The sequence below is a fragment of the Elgaria multicarinata genome, chromosome 10 (assembly GCF_023053635.1).
Source record: "Elgaria multicarinata webbii isolate HBS135686 ecotype San Diego chromosome 10, rElgMul1.1.pri, whole genome shotgun sequence".
In the NCBI taxonomy this organism is placed as follows: domain Eukaryota; kingdom Metazoa; phylum Chordata; class Lepidosauria; order Squamata; family Anguidae; genus Elgaria; species Elgaria multicarinata.
In genome coordinates this window covers 32425979-32448565 of record NC_086180.1, presented here as the reverse complement: position 1 = coordinate 32448565, position 22587 = coordinate 32425979, and the positions used below count along the sequence as shown (strand labels likewise).

The 22587-nt window shown below is 38.6% G+C and overlaps 1 protein-coding gene across 9 annotated transcripts in view; it reads left to right on the top strand.

The window, feature by feature from the left end:
• The window catches only part of CAMK2D (calcium/calmodulin dependent protein kinase II delta), a 161178-nt gene that overhangs the window by 75018 nt on the left and 63573 nt on the right, over window positions 1-22587 (top strand). For 4 of the 9 annotated variants that reach the window (XM_063136282.1, XM_063136283.1, XM_063136284.1 and 1 more), the window contains exons 4-6: window positions 9761-9815; window positions 14158-14223; window positions 17524-17596. In XM_063136282.1, coding sequence (XP_062992352.1) covers window positions 9761-9815; window positions 14158-14223; window positions 17524-17596 — 194 coding nt within the window. Of the gene's footprint in view, window positions 1-9760; window positions 9816-14157; window positions 14224-17523; window positions 17597-18564; window positions 18638-22587 lie in introns of those variants that run through there. The other 5 variants (XM_063136289.1, XM_063136288.1, XM_063136291.1 and 2 more) reach the window with 3 other exon arrangements.

Genomic DNA, 22587 nt, shown 5'->3' with positions numbered 1-22587 from the left:
CTAGTTGCTGCATAAATTGTTTTGTCAAGTCCTGGAAGTTAGTACACTCCAGTCTTTGAAGGGGATGACGACAGGAAATTATAGCCCTAAATCAGTTTTAAAAAGACTTGCCATCACTCAGAATTATGCAGATAAATAGTTGAAATATGTTAATTACTGTAAATGCAGATATGCTGCAAATCATATAGTTAAATGCTGTAAATACAGACATGCTGCAAATCATATATTTTCTATGTGGTGAAAAGAAAAGTGATATAGTGACAGCCAGATTGACTCATCAATGTGCAACATGGAATGTGTTGAACTGAAATGGGTTTGGAGGTTACCAGTTCAATGTGAAACATTATGTCTGACAACTTTATGCTTTATTCAGGGTGCAATCCTGTATATATTACCTTGTAGTAAGTCCCATTGAGCTCTGTAGACGCAAATAGGATTACACTGTAAGTCATTGAATTCTTTCTGCCAGTCACCAGTTTGATTTTAGAAGCAGTAACTTCACCTGAGTTGATGAAAATTCTTTATTTCTTTCATTGTGTGGAAGTTGGCTGCACAACAGTGATAACTGGAAGTACAATACTAAATATAGAAACAGCCTTTTGCTTCCTTTTGTCTTGGACAAATAGTTTGCTTCTTCTGAACATTTTCTAAGAACTGTCACTCTATACAGGACTTCATGGGATATCTTGCTTTTGTGGACTAAATTCTGACCCATTTCTAGAAAAGATGGTTATCAGCCTCTCTCTCTGTGAAAGAAGTTTTTACTTCATATACATCATGTGCATGTTTAATTCCTAGAGGCACTTTTGGGTCTTGGTAGATAATACAGTGGATGTACACTGCTTGTACAAAGAAACACAAGATTCCTGCCTTGTGTGTATCTACCTCCATTCAGAAAACCAGTTATAATACTTTGTATTATAACTGGTTTCCAAAAGTTATTATACTATATACAGGTATTTGAGTTGGTGCATTTCCATGCTCTATACTGACTTATCCCTAATATGTATGTAACAATGCACGTGTGCTCATTCTTGTACTATTATGATAACATATTTCTTGGCTTATACTAACAATACAAACCAATCTAACACTATATCTGTAGAAGTTGTATTGAGTCACATCACCTGCTGCTCTAATTGTGATTGAACAAATACATCACAATAGACCCATTACTTGGTAGCCCTAGTAACTGAGAATTTGAGGACTTCTATTGCAGGCTCTGATACCCTGAGGATCTGCAAAGTAGTAATATAAATATATAAGTAGCCTAACATCTTGCTATCAATGTGCATTAGGTGCATTAGGACCAAAAGCAAGAATTAATTTCAAGGTAGTTTTTAGTATGTTTAAAATCAAATATACATTTTAGATCAAATATGTTTTGGTTATTTCAAGCTTTTTGAGTCAGTTAAAATAATTTGTATTGCTTTGATGTAGAGTTGGTTTAAAATTTCATGATGGCCATGCATAAGTCAATGGAAAGGACTACATTGTATTGCCATGTGGATGGCTTTGTCTCAGGGTCAGATAAAGCAAGAGGCTCCAAGAAAGACACACATGGAATGGGAGAGTTTCCCTCAGCATGAACCTCAGCCTTCCCCAACCTCTTATGCCCACCTTAGGAACATAGAAAGCTGCCTTTAACTGAGTCAGACCATGGTTCCATCTAGTCCAGTGTTGTTGACACTGACTGGCAGCAGCTCTTCAGAGTTTCAGCCAGGTGTTTTTCCAGCCCTCCCTGAAATAAAGGTAAACTGTTCTCTGCCATAAAGATAATGAGATGGCAATGGGCAAGTCACTCCCTTTCTTATCTCCCCAGTAGTTATTGTAAAGACAAAATGGGATCATTTGATGTCACTCACCTCAGTTTCTCAAAGGGAGCACAGGCATACAAAAATGAATCATTATTTAAACATATTTTTGAAAGTCTGTGAACAACGATAATTTTTCTCACCTTTCTAAGGGCACATCTACACCAAGCAGGATATTCCACTATGAAAGCAGTATATAAAAGGCAGGAGCCACACTACTGCTTTATAGCAGTAGTGAAGTATACTGACAACTGTTGGGGCCCATTGACACATAACATATACCACTTTCATACTGCTATATCCTGCTTGGTGTGGCTCCTGCCTTTTATATACCACTTCATAGTGCAATATCCTGCTGGGTGTAGGTGAGCCCTAAGTTTAACCAACTTCTGTTCTTTAGTCAAGATAAGCTGTTTTCACTGATACAAAACCCTTTTTCAGCCTGAGGTCAGGAACCTCTTCAAGCCTGAGGCCAGATTGCTTTGATACGACCAGGAAATATATAAACTCCTTACACTCCACAGAGATTCTCACATGAGCAGAGAGTTCCTTCCATGTGAGAGCCAGTGTGGTGCAGTGGTTAGATTGTTGGACTGGGACTGGGGAGACCCAGGTTCAAGGCGGCTGAGGCATGAAACTCACTTGGTGACTTTGGGCCTTTCCCATTAGAAGTCTTTGCTATCGGAGCCTCCAGGAAACACTTCTTCAAGGTGCCTGGATCCCAGGTCTTCTGGAAGGGTGAGGAGAATTGCCCCCAGCAGAGGCCTCTACAGGCTGTGCTGGAAGACCTCATAGGCCTAATTCTATCCAGAAATACTCCACCCCTATTTTAAAGTCTGGGGCAGGATCTACACTACTGCTTTATAACAGTATTGACAACTGTTGGGGCTCATGATACATTCCATATACCGTTTTCAAACCACTTTCAAAGTGTTATATCCTGCTTGGTATAGATCTGAGTCACTACATCTGCCTAAAAGGAATCTCAGTGGATGTTGGAGAACTCTTGGTACTATAGGCTCTTTTATTTTTATAGTTAATTTTGAGGCTAAAGCCATGGGCTTTATTATTCATGAGAAAATCCTGCAGGGCTTCCTCTTGAGTCTTCCTCATCCACAGGGCTTCCTCTCTTGATCGAGTTTTTCTATTGAGAATGTCAGTTCTTCCATCTGATGAGAAGGTAATTGTACATGAAAGTACTCTTTACAAACATAGTTAAAGTATATTAAAAGCAAAACTCTGAAGTGCTCAAGTTACAACTTCAAAATAGAACAACAAATGGGCAGTTATTGTGAGGCAGCCATGTTTCCCGGGGATTTAGAGGCACTTAGCTTTTTGGCTTATACCCAAGGAAACCAATTATCTCCCACTGATAACGTACTCTAGAGTGTAATTATTCCTGATACAAGTATACACAGTTGGGGAAAATATTTTTAGTAGGCTGAGTTGTTTCGTTGAATACTTAGCGTGCTGATATTTTAAAATGTGAACTGTCACAGGTGAAAGTCTTGTATAAGTAAAAAGGACTCACCACAGAAACATAATTAATTTGAATATACAAGTAGCTCTTAGTGCTTTATATTACGAAGAAAACACATGATCTCTACATTCCAGATTGCCTATACCCAGATTGTTTTTTAATTTGTAAAGCCTTTCCAGTTCAGGAAAATCTCCATTACCTAAGGGGCCCTGTGCCTGTACCTAGCTGATAAAAGAGTTACAGGGCTTTTCTTCAAGAGAATTTACTCCTGCACCATTACCACAGCTTCTGCTTCTGGATTCTTTGTGGGATTAAAATCAGCTCCTTTACACATGCTTTTTTCCAGGATTCCCCCCACCCGGTTTTTCTATATATTTTATTATACAACCACTAAATGGCGCTGCAGTATAATGGAATTGTGTAATTACGTGGGGCTTTATAATGCATTTTCTAAATATTAGCTGGCTGTCCTTATTAGGAAAAGAAATATACTGATTGCAAAGAGCAGGAGAGGCCCTGGAGGAGGAGGACGTCATGTAAAGGACCCTCAAACTCCTGTGAGTGAGCAATCATGAACGCACAATGAAAGCCCCATGTAGAAAGGGAGCTAGGAAGAACCCTCAATCTCTTTGTAATCAAAGGCACTGTGTTGTAATGGATACCTGGAAGGTAAATTAGACTCACCCCAAGCACACAACAATATTTTTAATCAGTAGGGTTGCTGTCTGCAAGCAGAATACTTCCAGTAGCAGAAAGGTAAAGTAGCTTCAGAGACTATAGAGTTCTATGAATGGCAGTCAACCTTATAATATTGCTAGACAACCTTTTCATAATTTGGGTAATTTTCATCCCTGCAGATTTGGATGCCCCAAGGAACCTGTGTTCCTTTAAAAAATCTAAAAAAAACAAAACCACGGGATGTCTGTAATCTGTCAATACTAAATGCCTTGCCCAATAGAACAGTTGTTGGTTTGCTCTTTTAATTCACATTAATTTGTCATGAAATTTAATATTCTGGCAGGTTGGAATCAATCTGAATATATTAATCTCAGAAATAAAAATGCTACAAGCTCCTAGTTACCAACAGAAAATCTTGTCAGTTTTTCAGTGTTTTTAATTAACTTTTATTAAAATTAGATACTTTCTAGTGTCAAGATGCATTTTTTGTGAACTGCCCAGAGAGCTCCGGCTATTGGGCGGTATAGAAATGTAATAAATAAATAAATAAATACATAAAGCTATGTATTGAATTTCTATTTCATTCACTAATATATTTGATAATCATGCTTCATCATATTTTATCTGGTTCTTTTATTAACAAAAGTCAAATGTTAATGTATAACAATTTATTAATTTGCTATCTTAATATTATGGCCATGGCCCAGTACTCCTCACATACAAGGATCTCTTATTCATTTCTTAGAAGAGAAGCCCCTATAAGCATCAATTCAAACAACTCAGTTTTGCTTTTTGACAATAAAACCTGGGCCATAGCTAGATGGGGCGATATCCCGGGGCAATCCCCAGGATCGTCCCTGTGCATCCACATGACGCACAGGGGATCCTGGGAGCAGGGAGGGAAAATCCCTCCCTTTCCCTGGGATATCGCCCTACCCTTTCAGCCCACTTTTTCCATGGTCTTGGGATGATCCTGAGACCACGGAACATGTGAGCAGGCATCGCGGTTTGTCCTGAATTCTCGCGGTTACTCGCAAGGAGCTGGGAACATTAGAGGGAGCGGGGGAAAAGGTTAAAAATGTAAAAACTCACCTTTTGCGCACAAGCACTGATGAGCTCATCTCTTTTAAAGATAAAACCAAAATTGCAGGCACGATATCCTGTTCTTCCGAGGCTGTCGTGCGCTGCATGTAAACAGAGGGTGAGATCTCGCAATAAAAATATCATGAGATCCTCACCCCTCCATCATGCTAGACTCATAGATCTATTATTTATTTATTTATTTATTTATTTATTTAAAATATATCCCACCCTATATCACTAAGATCTCAGGGCGGTGTACAGATAAAAACATGCAGTATAAAACAATAAATATACACAGTTAAAAACAAATTAAACCATGATCCAAGTTAAAACAATATATAATTTAAAAGCAATTGATAAAGTTAAAACAGTTTAAACAATGTGCCAGTGAGTTTAACCATCAAAGGCTTTGTTAAAAAGCCATGTTTTTACTTGGCGTTGAAATGAAATCAATGTTGGCGCCAATCGGGCCTCCAAGGGGAGGGCATTCCGCAGTTGGGGTGCCACCACAGAGAAAGCCCTCTCCCTTGTCCCATCATAACGTATATGTTGCTTTGATGAGATGCGGAGAAGGGCTCCTCCAACAGATCTAAGGTCTCGGGCAGGCATCTAGCTGAGGCCCAGGTCTTAGAATCTTATATTGAGGGCTAAATGCTGTGAGAGTATAACTTTGACATAGTGATCGGTGCAATTTACCAAATTTGGAAATAGTTCAATTCAGATCAACTATAGAGATTCCAGTAACCCAGGTATTACCCTGAAAATTTGTTCATCCTTATCAAAACCCACAATGGTTTTACTGAACCTGCTGTAAATGTTCATTTCTGAAACTTTCAGTATGTCTGCACTTCAGCATTTCTTATTCAGTATTATCACCAAAACTGTTTTTTCCTGAAAATCCTCATCAAAACATTCCACATTCCATGTTGCTGTGCAATTGTAACCAAATGCACATAAGAAATAATATCCTACTTGCAGTCATTATTTTGTAATTCTAGTGTTCTAAGAAGCTTCGATTTTCTGGTAGAAACATGTTTCTGTTTAATGAAAATAAGAAAGGAATCATGCCTGCAATGTCCAGCCTAAAATTGTGCATAGTGTAAAATGTTAATATTGCTTCTCATGTCCCGACTCAACCAATTCTTCAAAAGGTTTTGCAGGATTTGGTGAGCTGCATTTTTGCATGTTAGAGCAATAAGTCACTCAGAGACCGCATTTTGCAGTGGAAGCAACACATAAATTTAATAGCAGCAGCAGCAATAGTAACATGACTGGTCAATATTTGAAAAGGTCAAGTTGTGGAGGTGTCACATCATCATTTTATATCAATAGTAAGGGAACTGCATCTCTCTTGTTCTGGCATTAGGGATGTGATGAACCTGAATGGTACCTTGAGCCCTATGCATTGAACCAGACTTAGGGGCTGTCTTCATGGTACCAGGTTTCTCTGCCACCTCCACCTCCCTCCGAAACTCTGCAGTTTCCCTCTCCTGGGGTGGTGCTAGATCTCGAAGCCGAGGAGGGAGCGCAGGGCTTCCTGCCCCCATGCTCTTTTCCTGGTGGAAGGTGACCAACCGCCGGTCACCTTCCACTAGGTTGGCCCCATATGGCGGAGGAGCTATACTGACATTCTTCCAATCCAAAAAAGTCACCGTGTATAACATGCAGCGCAGATCTGCAGCCACCATGGGGATTTCACCATGTATAGATTGCCCGTTAGATCAATGGGACTTAAACTGGTTATTACTAACTTAGGTCCCATTGATTTCAGTGGGTCTGTTCTAAGTATGACCCAGTCTGGATTAAACCCTATTTCTGGGTGTTAATTGGTGGCTTTGCTCCCCAGTAGCATGGCACAGTTTCCCTTATTACACACCACTGTATCAGGGCAAAAACAAATCACCAGCACTGAACCTTGTTGTTGTTGTTATTATTATTATTATTATTATTATTATTATTATTTATTTATTTATTTATTTATATAGCGCCATCAATGTACATGGTGCTGTACAGAGTAAAACAGTAATAGCAGGACCCTTCCGCATAGGCTTACAATCTAATAAAATCATAGTAAAACAATAAGTAGGGGAAGAGAATGCAAACAGGCACAGGGTAGGGTTATCTCCTGAACCCAACATAAAGCACAAACTGTAATACGATGCTAGAACTCTTGCTGCTGCTGATCCTTTGTGCTCTAAAAAGATCATTGATTATTAGGAACATGATGTTAGTTAGAGATAAATTAGTTTATAGAGTACATACACGCCCTACTCCACTGCTGTAAACCAACCTGATGACCACACTAATCTGCCCCTCTTGTCTTTAATTTTAAAAAGATAAAAAGGGATAATATGTAATTAGATTTGTACCCTAAAATAAATAATCCTGATTTTTGTGCAGTGTGTGGTTTTTTAAATTCCATTGTCCATTGACAAAAGTAAGACCTTGAAGACTATTATAATCCCATAAAATGCACAAGGGCTCCTTTTCCTACAAAGACCATAGGGTCGTCAATTTCAGTGTTCGCTAAACCAAAGCAGAACTGAATTAAATGTATTTTTTTAACATTAACACTCAGATACAGCCCAAGGTTTATAGCTAAATACAGTTTTCTTTGTTGGACTGTATTTATATTGAAGTATGTTTTTAAAATGTTAATAGCAGCCACATGGGTGGAATGGAATTCAGATTTGGAGTACAGTGATAGGGAGGCTTAAACCTTTCTCATGTAACCACTACCCTGTTGTTTGTCCCTAACGTATCAAATTCAAAGGTATGCTGCCTCTGAACATAGAGGGTTCAATTAGCAATACTTTATTTAATTTTACAGATTGGCTTGGCTCACTTCTTGGATGGGTTAGGAATTTTCGCCATGGATTTGCTTATTGTCTTTTCTACTAAAGACTCCCCGTCTCTAAATTTTCCATCTGCAAAATGAATAAATGTTTTCTAGAATGTCTTCGAAGTGAAATTTCTAAAGTGTAATAATATCAAATAACATGCTGCATATATGTAGAGTGGTCTCACCGCTCAAACTCAATTACACATCAAGCCACATGTATATTGTAGAGTGGTCTCGCCAGTTTGAGCGGTTCTACTTGTTTTTTAGTTAGTGTTGCATATCCTGCGTAAATTTACCTAAACATTGTTTTTCAAGCTGTCTAAGACATCCTGCGGCAGTAAATTCCATAACTTAATTATAAAGTGTGTGAAATAGAACTTCCAGTTGTCTGTTCTGAACCTCCAAGTCTACTATTATGAGAGGGAGTAGAAAAAATCTTGATGTGTTTTCTGCATAGTATTTATAGCTTTATAAACCTCTATAACTGGCCATTGCGATCAAATGATCAGTACTGGTGGGAAAGTCATCAGAAAGGAAAGTACAACAAACCTAATATACCATGGTCCTTTTGCTTTCATTTTCTGCTTTTCTAACTGAACACATAGCAATAGTTCCACAACCAATAGTCCCAGATAATACGCTTAAATTCCAGATAAATTCCAGATATCTGGACTGCTGAGATGGTAAAAATACCTGCACTGTAGCTGGCATACTCACAATCTGTATTGCAAGGCTCCTGCATTGAAGGCATATATGGCTGTGTGTGTGTGTTATGAATCAGCTTGTCAAGAAAGCATAATGGTTGTCTTATTGGGTTAGAGTGATGGTCAATGTTTTTATTGAACAGCAAGCACATGAGGCAGCTCCTACTTCCATTTAAAGTATGTTCTTCTAAAGACTTCAAGGTAAAAGATGTTGTCATTTAAATAGAAGTGGATTTTGCAAATTAATATGTGGGCATTAATGTTTGATAGGACTTGTCTAGGCATTTGAGAGAGTAATTACTTATTTCTAAGTTCAGATCAAATGGAAAAGAGCAGCACTGTAAAGTATCCTCTTCTGCTAACAAAAGCTGCCACTTCCTGATGATGGTATCCTAATATGAAGCAAAATTTATTGAATTTTGTATTCATTCCTTTCATGATAGAACAAAGTGCTTCTGATGTATTCACAGTGAAGGGTGTAAAAAATAGTATGCATTTGTTTCTCTCCCGAGTGTTTTGGTTGTTAAGGTAATAGTTAAATAGTGCTTTCTATTTGCTACTCAGCATTTGTTGACCCTTGAAACATGTTATGTGGTGATTCCCATTTAATGGGTTCTGTAAAAACATTTTTCCTAATGTATCTACCTAGTTACCCAGTACTGTTGAAGTTTTATTGACGCTGCAGTCTATCCTAAAAGGTCTGTGTTTCCAGAGGCTTTTTGAATAAATTAGATGTTAGTCAATAGCATTTATGAATTATGGTTTAATTACTGTAAATGCTATAATGTATTTGGATGATGGCTGTGTTGCCAACTGTGAATAAAATCCAACGTGAGACCTGCTTATACTAATTGAAATGAATGGGATGTAAGTTAGTCATAAGTCTCTAACTTAAGTCCCATTAATTTCAGTGGGTCTATTCTGCTCTAAGTAGGACATACATTGGATTTTATCCTGTAGGTGTAAGTCAAGGAAAAGAATAGAGGCCTATTAGATGGTGTGATTCATGTGTAACAAGACAAGGACTGTCATCCTATAAAACAAAGCTCTATTTTTTAAAGGATTTTTAATAATAAAAAGGAGATTATTATGCAAAAAAGGTTTGTAGACATCAGAGAAATTAGGGGGGAAATAATCTCTTTTTCTTTTCTTTTAACAGTGCGACTTCATGACAGCATATCAGAAGAAGGATTTCATTACTTAGTCTTTGATTTGTAAGTATACCTGCCATATGCATGCCATGCAAAACCCATATTCCCAAGGATGAAATGTGGGGGTAGGGGAGTTTACAAAGCCGGTGTGCATTTTGTATACTCCAATATTTGTCATATGAAAAGGAATTAATTATTAGTATTGAATGAATACATTCTGTATAGTTACTTATTGAGATCCCAATGCAGCATAACATCTAAGTTGTTGGTTCATATGTCAACTCAATTCAAATACTTCCCCACCCATGGGTTCACTGACTTGAGCAAGACACATTTTTTTTCCAGCCAAAATTGCCTAAATATAAAATGGAGATATCTATAAAGGATTGTAAAGCATTCTGCATTAGAAAACATACACACACAAGTACTGTAAGTATTGCAGATAATACTGGTGCCTTGCCAATAGTTATACTAATAGAGCAGACACCTGATAATTTTCTCGTTTGAATCCTGAAAATTTGGATAAGTGATTTGCTCTGTGAAAGCCACTGATGGGGTTTGCATGATCACCGTGGCTCATGCAAGCTTCCTGAGAATTCAAGCCTCAACTGTGGCTTGTCATGTTGTCATAACCCTGAAGTGGGTTGTTTAACCTTTGCACAACCCACACCTATTGGCTTGAATATTCAGAATAGCCACTGGCACACACCACAGTCAACCGTGGCTTATTTGATGGCTTGGTGGCTTGTTTGATCATGGTTTTAGGTCTTGGTTAAATTGGAACCTGATTAACCATGTTTATAGCCAACAAGTGAAGGAAAGGGTGTTTTCATAGTAGAGTTATAAAAAATACTCCCCGTATTCATCTCTAAAATGTTTTATAGTTTTTTTGTGATCACTTCATTTGACTGTTCAGAAAAGCTGGAGGGTTTAGGACTACATCCATAGGGCTAGCTCTGCCCTCACTAGTTTTTAATCTAGTGGATTGTTCATTCTTTTTCTTCTCTAAAAGTTGGACGCATTGACCTCAGCAACTTTTTTCTAAAAATTTACTGATGAAAATACTATTGTGAATATTGTGCTAGTACCTTTAGAAAATTCGAGCAACATGCATCACAAAATATGGATGCAATCCACTCTCATGCTTGCATGCGCCCCTACATGTGGCAGCATGGGATTCGCATGGTGTTCAGTAGAGTCTTCTTTTCTATCCTGCTCTATTAACCCTATGAGTAGTATCCAATATTGCTGCGGTGTTCCCACTCTTTTTGTTGTGCCAGCAGACCCTTCGCCGCAACCTTGGAAACAAGAGGAAACACTACTTTCTGGAATGGGACAGGTCATCATTGCTCCCTTCTGCAAGCTCCACTGACCTGCCTCATTGTGGAAACTAGCGTTTTGGCTCATTTCTATTTGCTTCAGGATCCGCTGGCTTCCCACTGGGGTAGCAGTGTTGGATACTGCCTTATATCTATCTCTCTGCATACATGGCTGTACCCCATGGGAACGAATCATGCCCTATATATTGACCACAGCCCCAAATCTCTCAGTCTAGGATTTCAAGCAGAATATATTTTGATGATTACAAAAGAAAAAAAATCAACCCTAAAGCACCACTTACTGGATAAGAACTTTGAAAACATAAGGAGTCTGTCTCAAATTTGCCCAAAGGGTTAACTGCTGAGCAACAAGCTCAAACATGCTCAAGCTTGGAGGATGGCAACAAGGGAGAGGGCCTTTTCGGTAGTGGCCCCCCGACTGTGGAATGATCTCCCCGATGAGGCTCGCCTGGCGCCAACACTGTTATCTTTCAGGCACCAGGTCAAGACTTTTCTCCCAGGTGTTTAACAGCATTTAACAATTTTGTATGCTTTTAGTGTTTACTGTTTTTAACTTTTGTAAACTGCCCAGAGAGCTTCAGCTATGGGGCAGTATATAAATGTAATAAATAAATAAACAGACTTTAGACTTTCCTGGATGATGCTGAGACCAAGTTCAGAAGTAACAAGAAACTATGGTCTGTGAGTTCGGTTCAGTTCCTGCTTTGTAGTATGACATTAAACCACGGTTTCCAGATTCAGTTGTAATGAGAAACTGTGTTTTAACAAACCCAGGAAATTTCATTTGTGGCACATCAGGAAACAAGGGCAAGAGAGAAAGGAGGAGAGAGAGCATGTGGGCACAAGCCTGTTCTTGGCCCTAATAAACCATGCTTTATTAGACTGAACTGCCTTGATAAGAGACTGGGGGCTCATCTACACCAAGCAGGATATTGCACCATGAAAGCTGTATGAAAGCAGTGTATAAAAGACAGGAGCCACACTACTGCTTTATAGCGGTACTGAAGTGCACTGACAACTGTTGGGGCCCATTTACACATACGATATACCGCTTTCATACTGCTTTCACAGTGTTATATCCTGCTTGGTATAGATGTGTCATAGGCCCCAACAATTCTCAGTATACTTCAATACCACTATAAAGCAGTAGTGTAGATCTTGCAGTGCATTTCAATACCACTATAAAGGAGTAGTGTGGCTCCTGCCTTTTCTATACCACTTTCATACTGCTTTCATAGTGGAATATTCTGCTTGGTGTAGATGAGCCCTGGATAAGAATAGTTTAAATAAACAGATCTCTCCCAATGTGGAATAGCACTACAAAACAATTCAATGAGAAATGTTGGGAACTGTTATTGCTCCATTACAGCTTAATGATCTAAATTTGGAGAATGTTCTGAAAGGCATAAGAACTGCCAGTAATTTTGTCTAGCAAAACTGTATTTATGAAAGATTTATGTAATAGCATATTATTCACTGTAACATCATACTGTTATAGGGAGAGAGAGGTCACTGGATGTAAAAATGTTGCTATAGTTGAGTCATAAGTCTGCTGTTTTACCCAATTATGCCCAACATGGAAAGCTATTTTTGTAAAGAATTGGACTTTTGCTTGTCAGGCACATTTCTTTTGCTGAAAATACTTGAGCAAAATGTAAAGGTCATGAATGTGGGTTTTTAATTGCCTTTAAAATTATGTCTGCTTAAACCTTCCAGGACAATATATTTTAAATTTTAAAGAACAGCAAATAAAAACAAAATGCTACCAGCTTGTTTCTTCTCTAGAGAATTTTGATGCTTTATTGGACTTTTGGTTAAGAAAACTGTTTTCACTATGAAATGTTCTATTTGGAAGAGGGGGAAATGGCACCTCTTGGTATGTGTGATGGCTTTTATATAACTTTCACAACAAAATTATAAAATTTGGAGGAAGTGGAAAGTCACCCATAGTAGGATTTTTACTCAAATTTCAGTCTGATATGAATCTTTTCAAGATAAGAGATTGATTTATTTCTTCAAGGTGTAAGGTTTCTTTCCCTTTCTGTGGAAAATATGGCCACTTTAACCTCTCGCTGGGATAATCAAAAACAGAAGAGCCTGATAGACTGAAAGGCTCCAGGACCTGAGAGGTTTTTGTTTTGTGGGAAACATTTTTATGCCATGCTTCAGTCAAAAAGACTCCCAGAGTGGCTTACATATGATAAACAGCCAACAAGACAGTCTCTTGTAGCTTTGCAAAGTGCAACACAGAACAAAAAAGGGAAGAGGACGAAAGAGGAAAACAAGCAAACTCGGGCACCAGTTCTTAAAGTTCACATTATTTCTTATAGCGGCCAGCTAAAATGAAAACAGTTCAGGGTAATGAGGAGCTAAATGAAGCTGGTCTTTCAGCTGAGCCAAAAAGAGTGGCCTTGCTTTCCTTTGTTGTAGCCTGTATGCACGTAATGTGCCTGTGCAATACCCACTGTGGGTATCCAGTAACCTGAAGATATATGCGCTGACAGCTGAGATTGGCTGAAGCTCTGTCACTGCAGGCTTAGCTAGACCTACCTGATAAACCAGGATGGAGGAGGGAAGATCTCGCGTTGCGATTAACACAAGATCCTTCCTCCGTTTACACGGAAGAGAGGCGGCGCACCTGCCTTTTTTAAAAAAAGGAGAAGCAGCGCATGAATGCTCGTGCGCTTAAGGTAGGTCTTTTTTAAAAAAAAATAACTTCATTTCTCTGCTCCCCTCACCCTACTCCCAATGGGCGCAGCGCTCCTGAGGAAAAAGCTGGCCGAAAGTGGAGGGCTCTATCCTGGGGCAAGGGAAGGATGATCCCTCTCTGATCCCGGGATCCCCTGTGCGTCATGTGGATGCACAGGGACTATCCCAGGGTTCGCCCCGTGATGAAGCCCGGTCTAGCTAAGGCCTGTGTGAACCAGCACTTGACACTGCATAATATGTGAAGCAACCTTGTGATTCAATATTTATTAAACTTAGGTAACTCTTCTTAAGAACATACAACTACATTCCTCACTTAATTCTGCCTGACCATAAAAAATGCTTTATGTCATTAATAGAGTCACTGGAGGTGAATTATTTGAGGATATCGTTGCAAGAGAATATTACAGTGAAGCAGATGCAAGGTAAGTGCTAGATTTTAATGCTTTTAATCTGCATTAGTTTCTACCTTTATATGCTTATTTCACTTTAATATGATATTTGGCACCAGAATACAATGATGATTCTTGGATAGTTGTTCTTTATCAGTGCTAATTCAAACTTGGAAAACAGTATTAGTTTAACATACAAAGGTTTTCTTTATTTCTTTGTCTGGCAAGCCTGTTTTAAGACACTTCTCTCCACAAAAAAATTCATAGGGATTTTACCAGATAATATTTTTATTCTGCAAATAAATGCACAGTTATTATTCTGTGGTGGGGATTTAAGTATCTTTCCCTCATCTAGTTGTGGGATTTAATATTTTTATATATTTTGTTGCTGGGAAGGCGTGTTCCTCTTTTCTCCTCAACCACCCAAACCCCGTTGCCATTTGGAAACCCATGAAAATTGCAGCAAAGAGCAATCCATACACATGAACATCCGTGCCTACTCCATTTACAGAACTTTTATAAAAATGGTGAATGATCCTGGGTGGGGGGGACAACATTTAATTGTGGTGAAGATTTCAAATAGGGGCCATAAGCTACTTGCCACATGAATTGGCCGGATCATGTGGCAAGTCTTTGTACCAGCACTGCACATTCTTCATGGTCACCTCTTGGCCATTTTTCAATGGACTTCATAAAGGAAATCAAGCAGTCCTCAAGAAAACCATTGCTGATAGCTTCCAATCCCCTAGCTTGCCTTAGTAGCCTAAATACTAGATCCCCACCAGCTTCTTCTCTCAAAGGATCTCAAGATGATTTTTGGAGTTGGGCTCTCTGTTGGACCAACCAACAACAGAAGCCACTTCCCTCTTCCTTTCCATCTACTATGGTGCAGAACAGATGTGGAAGAGCAGCTTCTGTGGCTAGCTCCCTGCACATCTTGACTTTTGAGACTGCTTTCCACTTCAACTTCCTATCAAATACTCTGTATGTAAGGAGAGGCCTTTTCACATTCTAAGGTCTTTTAAAGATTCAGTTATCTTCGCTGGCATTGAAAACTCTGGTCACAATCCAGTTCTGTGCATCAAATGGGGGCATTTTCACTTCTTGTCATTTCCCTTCACAATATGATTTTAAAATTCTCATTGGGTTTATCCAGCAGGATTGCTTTCTGCAGGGGGTTGGTGGTCTACAGCCAAAGCATGAAATGGCTCATTAGTTCTTGACCACCATCTAAAATACTTTTTCTTCATTAGTACAAGGTGTTTGGCATTCTCACCATTATTTACAGATGGAGAACTTTGACGGCTTTCTTCTTTGCCTGTAAATATGCTAAGAATATCAGAGAAAGATTTCAGTCTTACAGGCCTACAGACACTGGGAAAATATTCAATACAACTGTGTAAAACAAAGAACTATGTTTATGTATTTATTTTTGCACTCCAATCAAAGTGTATTCGTTTCCATCTTAAATTGCAATCTATTCTTCCATGTTTAGTTGCGCACTTAGCAAATGTGTTTTATGCAATCGAGTTTTTTAAAAAAACAAAGAAAACATATTGGTTTGGATCCAGAGTGTCCCTCCTACTCACAGAAGGTCTCCTTCCATTTGTAGAAGGCATTAAGATCCAGCAGAGGCTCCTACTGGATTTTTGCAGGCTTCCTCTTGTGGCTTATGTGCCACATCCCATATTACTGTGGTTGGTTTCTGTTCCCTTCAGAATTGCTTTTCAGGGAGCTGCAGAGATGAAAGAAGAAACGAGAGAAAAAATGGCCTCCTCATCACCATTCCCACAAGAGTGCCTATGAGCTGAGTTCGACTCATGGGTAGTCTGGATCCAACCCAATCTAATTTGGGGGCTTCTTATTTTAATGTCTGCTGATGAAATAGCTGGTCTGCATTAAATTTTAGAACTCAGTGAATTGCACTGATTCCCCCCCCCCAAAAAAATCTAAGTTTCAGGAATATTTTTTGTGCCTTTTTTGTTCTTGTTTTGTTTGTTCTTCTCCCTTTCTGTTCCTCTTGTACAAATGTTGACTTGTATACATGTATACTTAGGGCTCATCTACACCAAGCAGGATATTCCACTATGAAAGTGGCATGAAAGCGGTATTTAAAAGGCAGGAGCCACACTAGTGCTTTATAGTGGTATTGAAGGGCACTGCAGGATCTACACTACTGCTTTAGAGTGGTACTGAAGTGCACTGACAACTGGTGGGGCCCATGACACATCTACACCAAGCAGGATATAACACTATGAAATATGGTATATGGTATGTGTCAATGGGCCCCATCAGTTGTCAGTGCACTTCAATACCACTATAAAGCAGTAGTGTGGCTCCTGCCTTTTATATACCGCTTTCATACCACTGTCATAGTGGAATATCTTCTTGGTGTAGATGAGCCCTTAGGCAGAATACTGCACTACTAAAGCGGTATGAAAGTGGTATATGGTTATGTGTCAGTGGGCCCCAACAGTTGTCAGTGCACTTCAATACCTTTATAAAGCAGTAGTGTGGCTCCTGCCTTTTATATACCGCTTTTATAGTGCAATATCCTGCTTGGTATAGATTAGGCCTTATATTCTTATCTATCTTGGGGTTAATGCAGGTTCAGTGGATAATGTGCATTAAAATGCCCAGTGTATCATACATTGGATAATAGTGAGTATGTGGACGTATTAGGAAGATAGCCATAGAATTGTGTTTATTGTCCAGTCAATACACATAATCTCCAATTCAGTTTGGATAGTGTAAGTATTGTACACTTTGACCTGTGAATATGCATACTCTTCAAGTGGAGAATATGCCCACTGAACAAGCTGTGTGATGGCCACACGCTCTGCATATTTTCTAACATTATTCAGAGATAGAGACAGACATATTGACAGACAATATGCAAAATCCCATGTTTGTGGCTGTACATTTGTGCATGGCCTCTATAATATCCAGTTAATGTGCACAATTTACCCCATTTTCTCTTGTTTACGGATGTGTTTTTCCTGATGCTTTAACAAAACTTGTTGCCACTAAATGAATAGAAAATACCATAGAAAGGATTATGTCTAAAAAAAATCACATGTTATATGTTAAATGTCATTTCTTTTTAATAGATCTTTGAATAGCTTTCTGTATGTATATATAATATATATATATATATATATATATAGCATTGCTGTGTTCTGGATCAGTGTGTAATTAAAATGTGTCCAATAACGTGATTTGAGTATTTTTATTTATTACAATTTTAAGTTATTTCATTTGATTTTTGCATTTAATGTGATTATGTGCCTTTAAAATGTTTTTCCCTTCCATTCTGCCCTTGTATCTTTGCAGTCATTGTATACAGCAGATTCTAGAGAGTGTTAATCATTGTCACCTAAATGGCATAGTTCACAGAGACCTGAAGGTCAGTATCTGGTGCCCATAGGTTGCCTAAGAAGTTTTTTTCCTGGCTTGAGGTTTAAGGGTGGGTTGGCTGAGATGTTCCCTTGGCTATCCCTCCTCAACCTTAATATGACAAATGGATAATGCATGATGCTGCTTTCCAGTTTGCAAGTGTCACAGGTCTAACATACATCACAGTAAAAGATGAAATAGGTGTTGCCAGACAGTGATCTTCTGGGATTTTTACTACTTACCCCTAAGTGTTGTGGTATGATAGATAACTCCTTGCATTTTGGAAGGAGGTTGCGTTTAATCATGCACCTTGCACCTGCAATTTAGCTTTGGCTGTGATGCATGTCAGCCTGTAGGTTTAAAACACCACTTCTGTTCAGAGACTATGGGTTATAGTAGCAGAACAACTGGTTGTGCATTGCTCTGCTGGAGTAGGACGAACCCTCAGGCAAAAGTGAGCAAATAATTGCTTGGCTAAATGAAACCATGAAGAGTGAATAATTTATCTGAAATGCATTACTACTTAAAAGTAATTTTACCTTCAGGGTTGCTGGTTCAAAAGAGCCCTCACAGTGAATAAAAAGGAGGAGAAAGAACAAACAGCACCAGATATTTAACACAAGCTTATGAAAAGCTTTTTTAGACCTGGTCTTTTCTCATTAGCTATAGGCCAGTATATAAAATATGTGCCCAGAAATAGGACTTTTACGTTAAAGTGGAGTCCACACCAGCCTTTCTTCTCCCTTCTCTTTATATCACACAAATCAAAGCAGATTAATGAAGTCCATCATAGTGGCACATTCATGATGTCTGAGGCAGTAGCTACTCTAGCCGAGGAATGTGGCTACACTTCTGGAGGTTGTGCATCACAATCTCAGTTTTTGCTAGTTTTGCACTTTAACCCAGTCCCACTGAGGGTATACAGACAGTGAGTGTACAGCTTGGAACTAACTCACGCCCCCTGGTGTTTGCATGCAGTCATTGCATTCAGCAGATCCTGGAGGCTGTGCTACACTGCCATCAGATGGGCGTAGTCCATCGGGACTTGAAGGTGAGTAATGCTGTGAAAAAGATAACGACACAACACAGTCTCGGAGCACTGCTTAGCTGCACTTTTGCATGTGGAGGCAAAGAGACACCCATTTGCCAACTTCCAAGTTGTTTAGACGGTTTTAAAATTTCTGCATAAAGAACCACACAGCTGTTCGTTCCTTGCAGGTTTAGGAATATGTTCCTTTCCTGCTCCCCTTTGGCATAAACATCACTGAAATTATGGATAGGAATGAATCTCTAAAAGGCTTCAAAGTTATACTTGAACTCACCAGTCTGTCCCACATCAATTCATTTTAAATCAAAGGATGCAAAACTGTGAGGTGACCATTGCAAAGAAAGTCTGGTAAGGCCAGAGGAGGCAACCTCCACAACCTGAAAACTTCGAACACAGTTTCCTACATATCTTTGATCTTTCCAGAAATACACCCCAAATTCTAGACTTTTAAAACCCATTTTAACCAACACAAAAACAAAACCTTCTTTCACTGTATTTTAAGAAGGCACGCAATTATGTTTAAAAACCACAGATAGGAAGAGTAATTGGGGCACAATTCAACCAAAATTACACCTTTCGACATCACAATCTAAAGCTCTCTGCTCAGAAATAAATCCCATTAAGTCCAGTGGGCATTACATCATGATAAATAGGTGTAGGATAGCAGCTTTAATTAGTTTGATTCAGGCCTTAGCTAGACCTAAGGTTTACCCCAGGATCGTCCCGGAGTCATCCCTGCCTGCTCCCGGGATATCCTGTGTGTCATTTACATGAACAGGGATGACCCCGGCACGATCCCGGGATAAACTTTAGGTCTAGCTAAGGCCTCAGTCATGGATAATCTGCAATAGACCTTAAAGTTACTCTTCCAACAAAAAAGAGAAACATTAGTACACACAGGTTTCAAAGGGAAACACTAGTACACACAGGTACACACTAGTGTTTCCCTTTGAAAAGGGTTTCAAAGGGAAACACTAGTACACTAGTAGCAAATTTGGCACAATGAAAATTGGTCTCAACAAAATCCTGGCTAGCTCACCACAGACAATGATCCTGACTGGTTCACTACAGAAAATGTCTGTCCCTCCTTAGAAGTTTATTTAATCCAATTGAAGTCACTATTGCTGGGCAGTAGTCAGGGAATGGGTCACTCTTAAGCTCATTGGATCTTGTATTAATTTGATGGCATCCTGTATTCATTTGTGCTCTTCATAGTACTTTGACACATCTCTGGTAATCTCTTGCTTGGCTTTGCCCTTTTGGCATCACTTTGTAGCAATGCACTTCACACACGGATGTGTCTTTTTGTTACAAAATAGTAAAAAATGTGTCTTGGACAAGAGCCTACACCCTTTAATCCTCCAGGTATGTATACTTAATCACCTAGGTGAGTAAGTATAGAAACCTGCAGTACAAAAAGAAGACAATATATACATACTTGTATAATTTATATACATATTCTCTTATTTCTGTGCTCAGGGTTTATGTGAGTGTGTGTATATATAGACAAGCATTTCACACATCAGAGGATATGGGATCCAGTTCACAAAAAACTATGCCACAATACATTTATTAAAGATGTTGCAAAACTCTTTGTTGTGTTTATTCAAAAGCAAGGATTAAACAGATGCTTAAACAGACCCCAATTGAAAACAGTGGGATTTGTTTTATCCACAGTAGAGTACTTTTATGATTCCAGGTTTCTTAATTACCCTCTATAATATCTAAGTGAAGCTAAAAGACTTCTGTAATACTTTTCAAAATATACATATGCAGGGTTGTTGGAGGGTTTGGGGTTTTTTTAGTCGCCCTTCAGAAGGAGCACAGAAGTTCTTGCTGTTTTTAATTCCTGTTGCCAATGCCAGGTTGAGATGTGTAATGAATGATTCATGTACCATTCGGCCTTGTGCTGCACTTGTCTCAATCTGTCAGTATCACTGACAAAATGAAAAGGGAGCTATTTTTCAAGTATGAGTGCATTTTGCTTGTGCTGTTAAATAACCAATGATTCCAGTGTCACCTCAGAGGTGAGTGGGAATTCCTTCTCTGTAGAGCCAAGAAGAATTCAACATTCAATACCTTTTTAAAAGAACTATATTATTTCATTTCAGATAACAGGTTCAACAGATTGTATCCATTAAAATGATGGACCTATGAATTTATTCCAGTCCAATGTAGCAAGAGTTAGTTGTCAGTAAGGATCATTAAAAACAATGGGTGGAATCCAAACTTGATCATATTTAGAGTAGACTCATTGAAATCAATGAGATTTAAATTGGAACACAATTACATGCTGTTTTGAAGAAGTACATTTGGATGCAACTCAATGAACCTGAGTTACTCATGACTTGGTTTCTGGCTAGACTGGGGCCATATTTATTTATTTATTAGATTGTAAGCCTATGTGGCAGGGCCTTGCTATTTACTGTTTTACTCTGTACAGCACCATGTACATTGATGGTGCTATATAAATAAATAATAATAATAATAATAATAATAATAATTATTATTATTTATTTTGTCCAGAACATGTCCCCGTCAGAGGTAAAATATACTTTGTGACAATAGAATCATCCCTGGCTAAACTAACTAAACCATGAAATGCTCTGAAACGTCACCTATAAACTCTAAACTTGAATTTGAAATCTTTTCATCCTATTTTTAGTGTAAATCTTTTGTGCACAGATTAGATACTCACTCGGAGCATCACATATGACCATGGTGAGATTTGTTCACACTTCAATAAACAAGTCAGAGGCTAAATGATGGTCTCCTCCCTACTACATGCATGACTGCAGCTAAAGTGCAAGTTTGTGATCCAGACACTGACTTGTTCCTTTCCTGGATGGACACTCAAGATTATGCTGTTAAATCCCCCTCCCAAAAAAATCCTTCTCCAGTTGTGCACATTTGTCCCATCCTTTTCAGAACTCATGCATGATAAACATGTTTAACATTTCTTGTTGTCCTGAAATGACTGATGCATGTTCATTTAAGGGTGCAGTTCAGCAGCCCGGAAATCCATTGAGCTTGCTTTTAAAGTGTGTGGCTGTTTGTAATGAAGCTTCCTAATGACACTGATATTTGCTTTACAGTACTTTGGGTTCAAAATTATTTGTAAATGACTGTTAAGTCTTTCTGATAGAGCAGGGTGGGAACTTAGTTCTTTTAATAGTCGCATGCTGTGAATAGTGTAGGTGTGTACCTACTTGGAGTGTGTGTGTACTGCATTGGGTTTTTGAAGGTCACCAGTAAATAGGATCATCCAGTGCTTTAAGTAGTTTACATAAGCAATGCTTTTCAGGAACTACTTATTGCCAAGTTTTGTCTTTGCCTTTAAAAAAAAAAGTTGCTACTACAGATTCATTTCTCTGGCAAACTGGTAGCAAGCGTTGCATTTTTTATAATTTATGCGACTTATAAAGAATTGTATAGACTCATAGAACAATTACTGTGATACATTTAGGCTGGAGTGAAGACTACCATTTTAGGGTGCTTTTCAATGGGTGGGATGTAATCTGAATTTGAAAGGTCACAGTAATTTACACAAGGAAAACGGTTTTGAGTTAAATTGAGTGTCTTTCAGCAAGTTGGTTGTGATTGCCCATTACTTGTCGTCTCGTGGATAAAGCAACTTTTAGTATAATAAAGTCCTTTTTTAATAATCGAGGCAGTGGAGTCTGCCCTTACAAATTATAGACTGTTAATTGTTATTTCCAGTGGTCAGGTGCTCATCATAACAGGCACAATTTTTGTTTCTTTAATAATATGCCAGAGTGATTGGTGTAGCGGTGAACGTAGAATTAGAGGAGAATTCATTCACTCATGGTGCTGTTTTAAGTCAGATCTAGGTTTCATCTAGCCCAGTATTTTTAATCCTCACCAGGACTATCTCCAGGTTCTCAAACGTCAGCCTTTCTAAAGACTTGGCATGCCAGTTATAAAGACTCGGT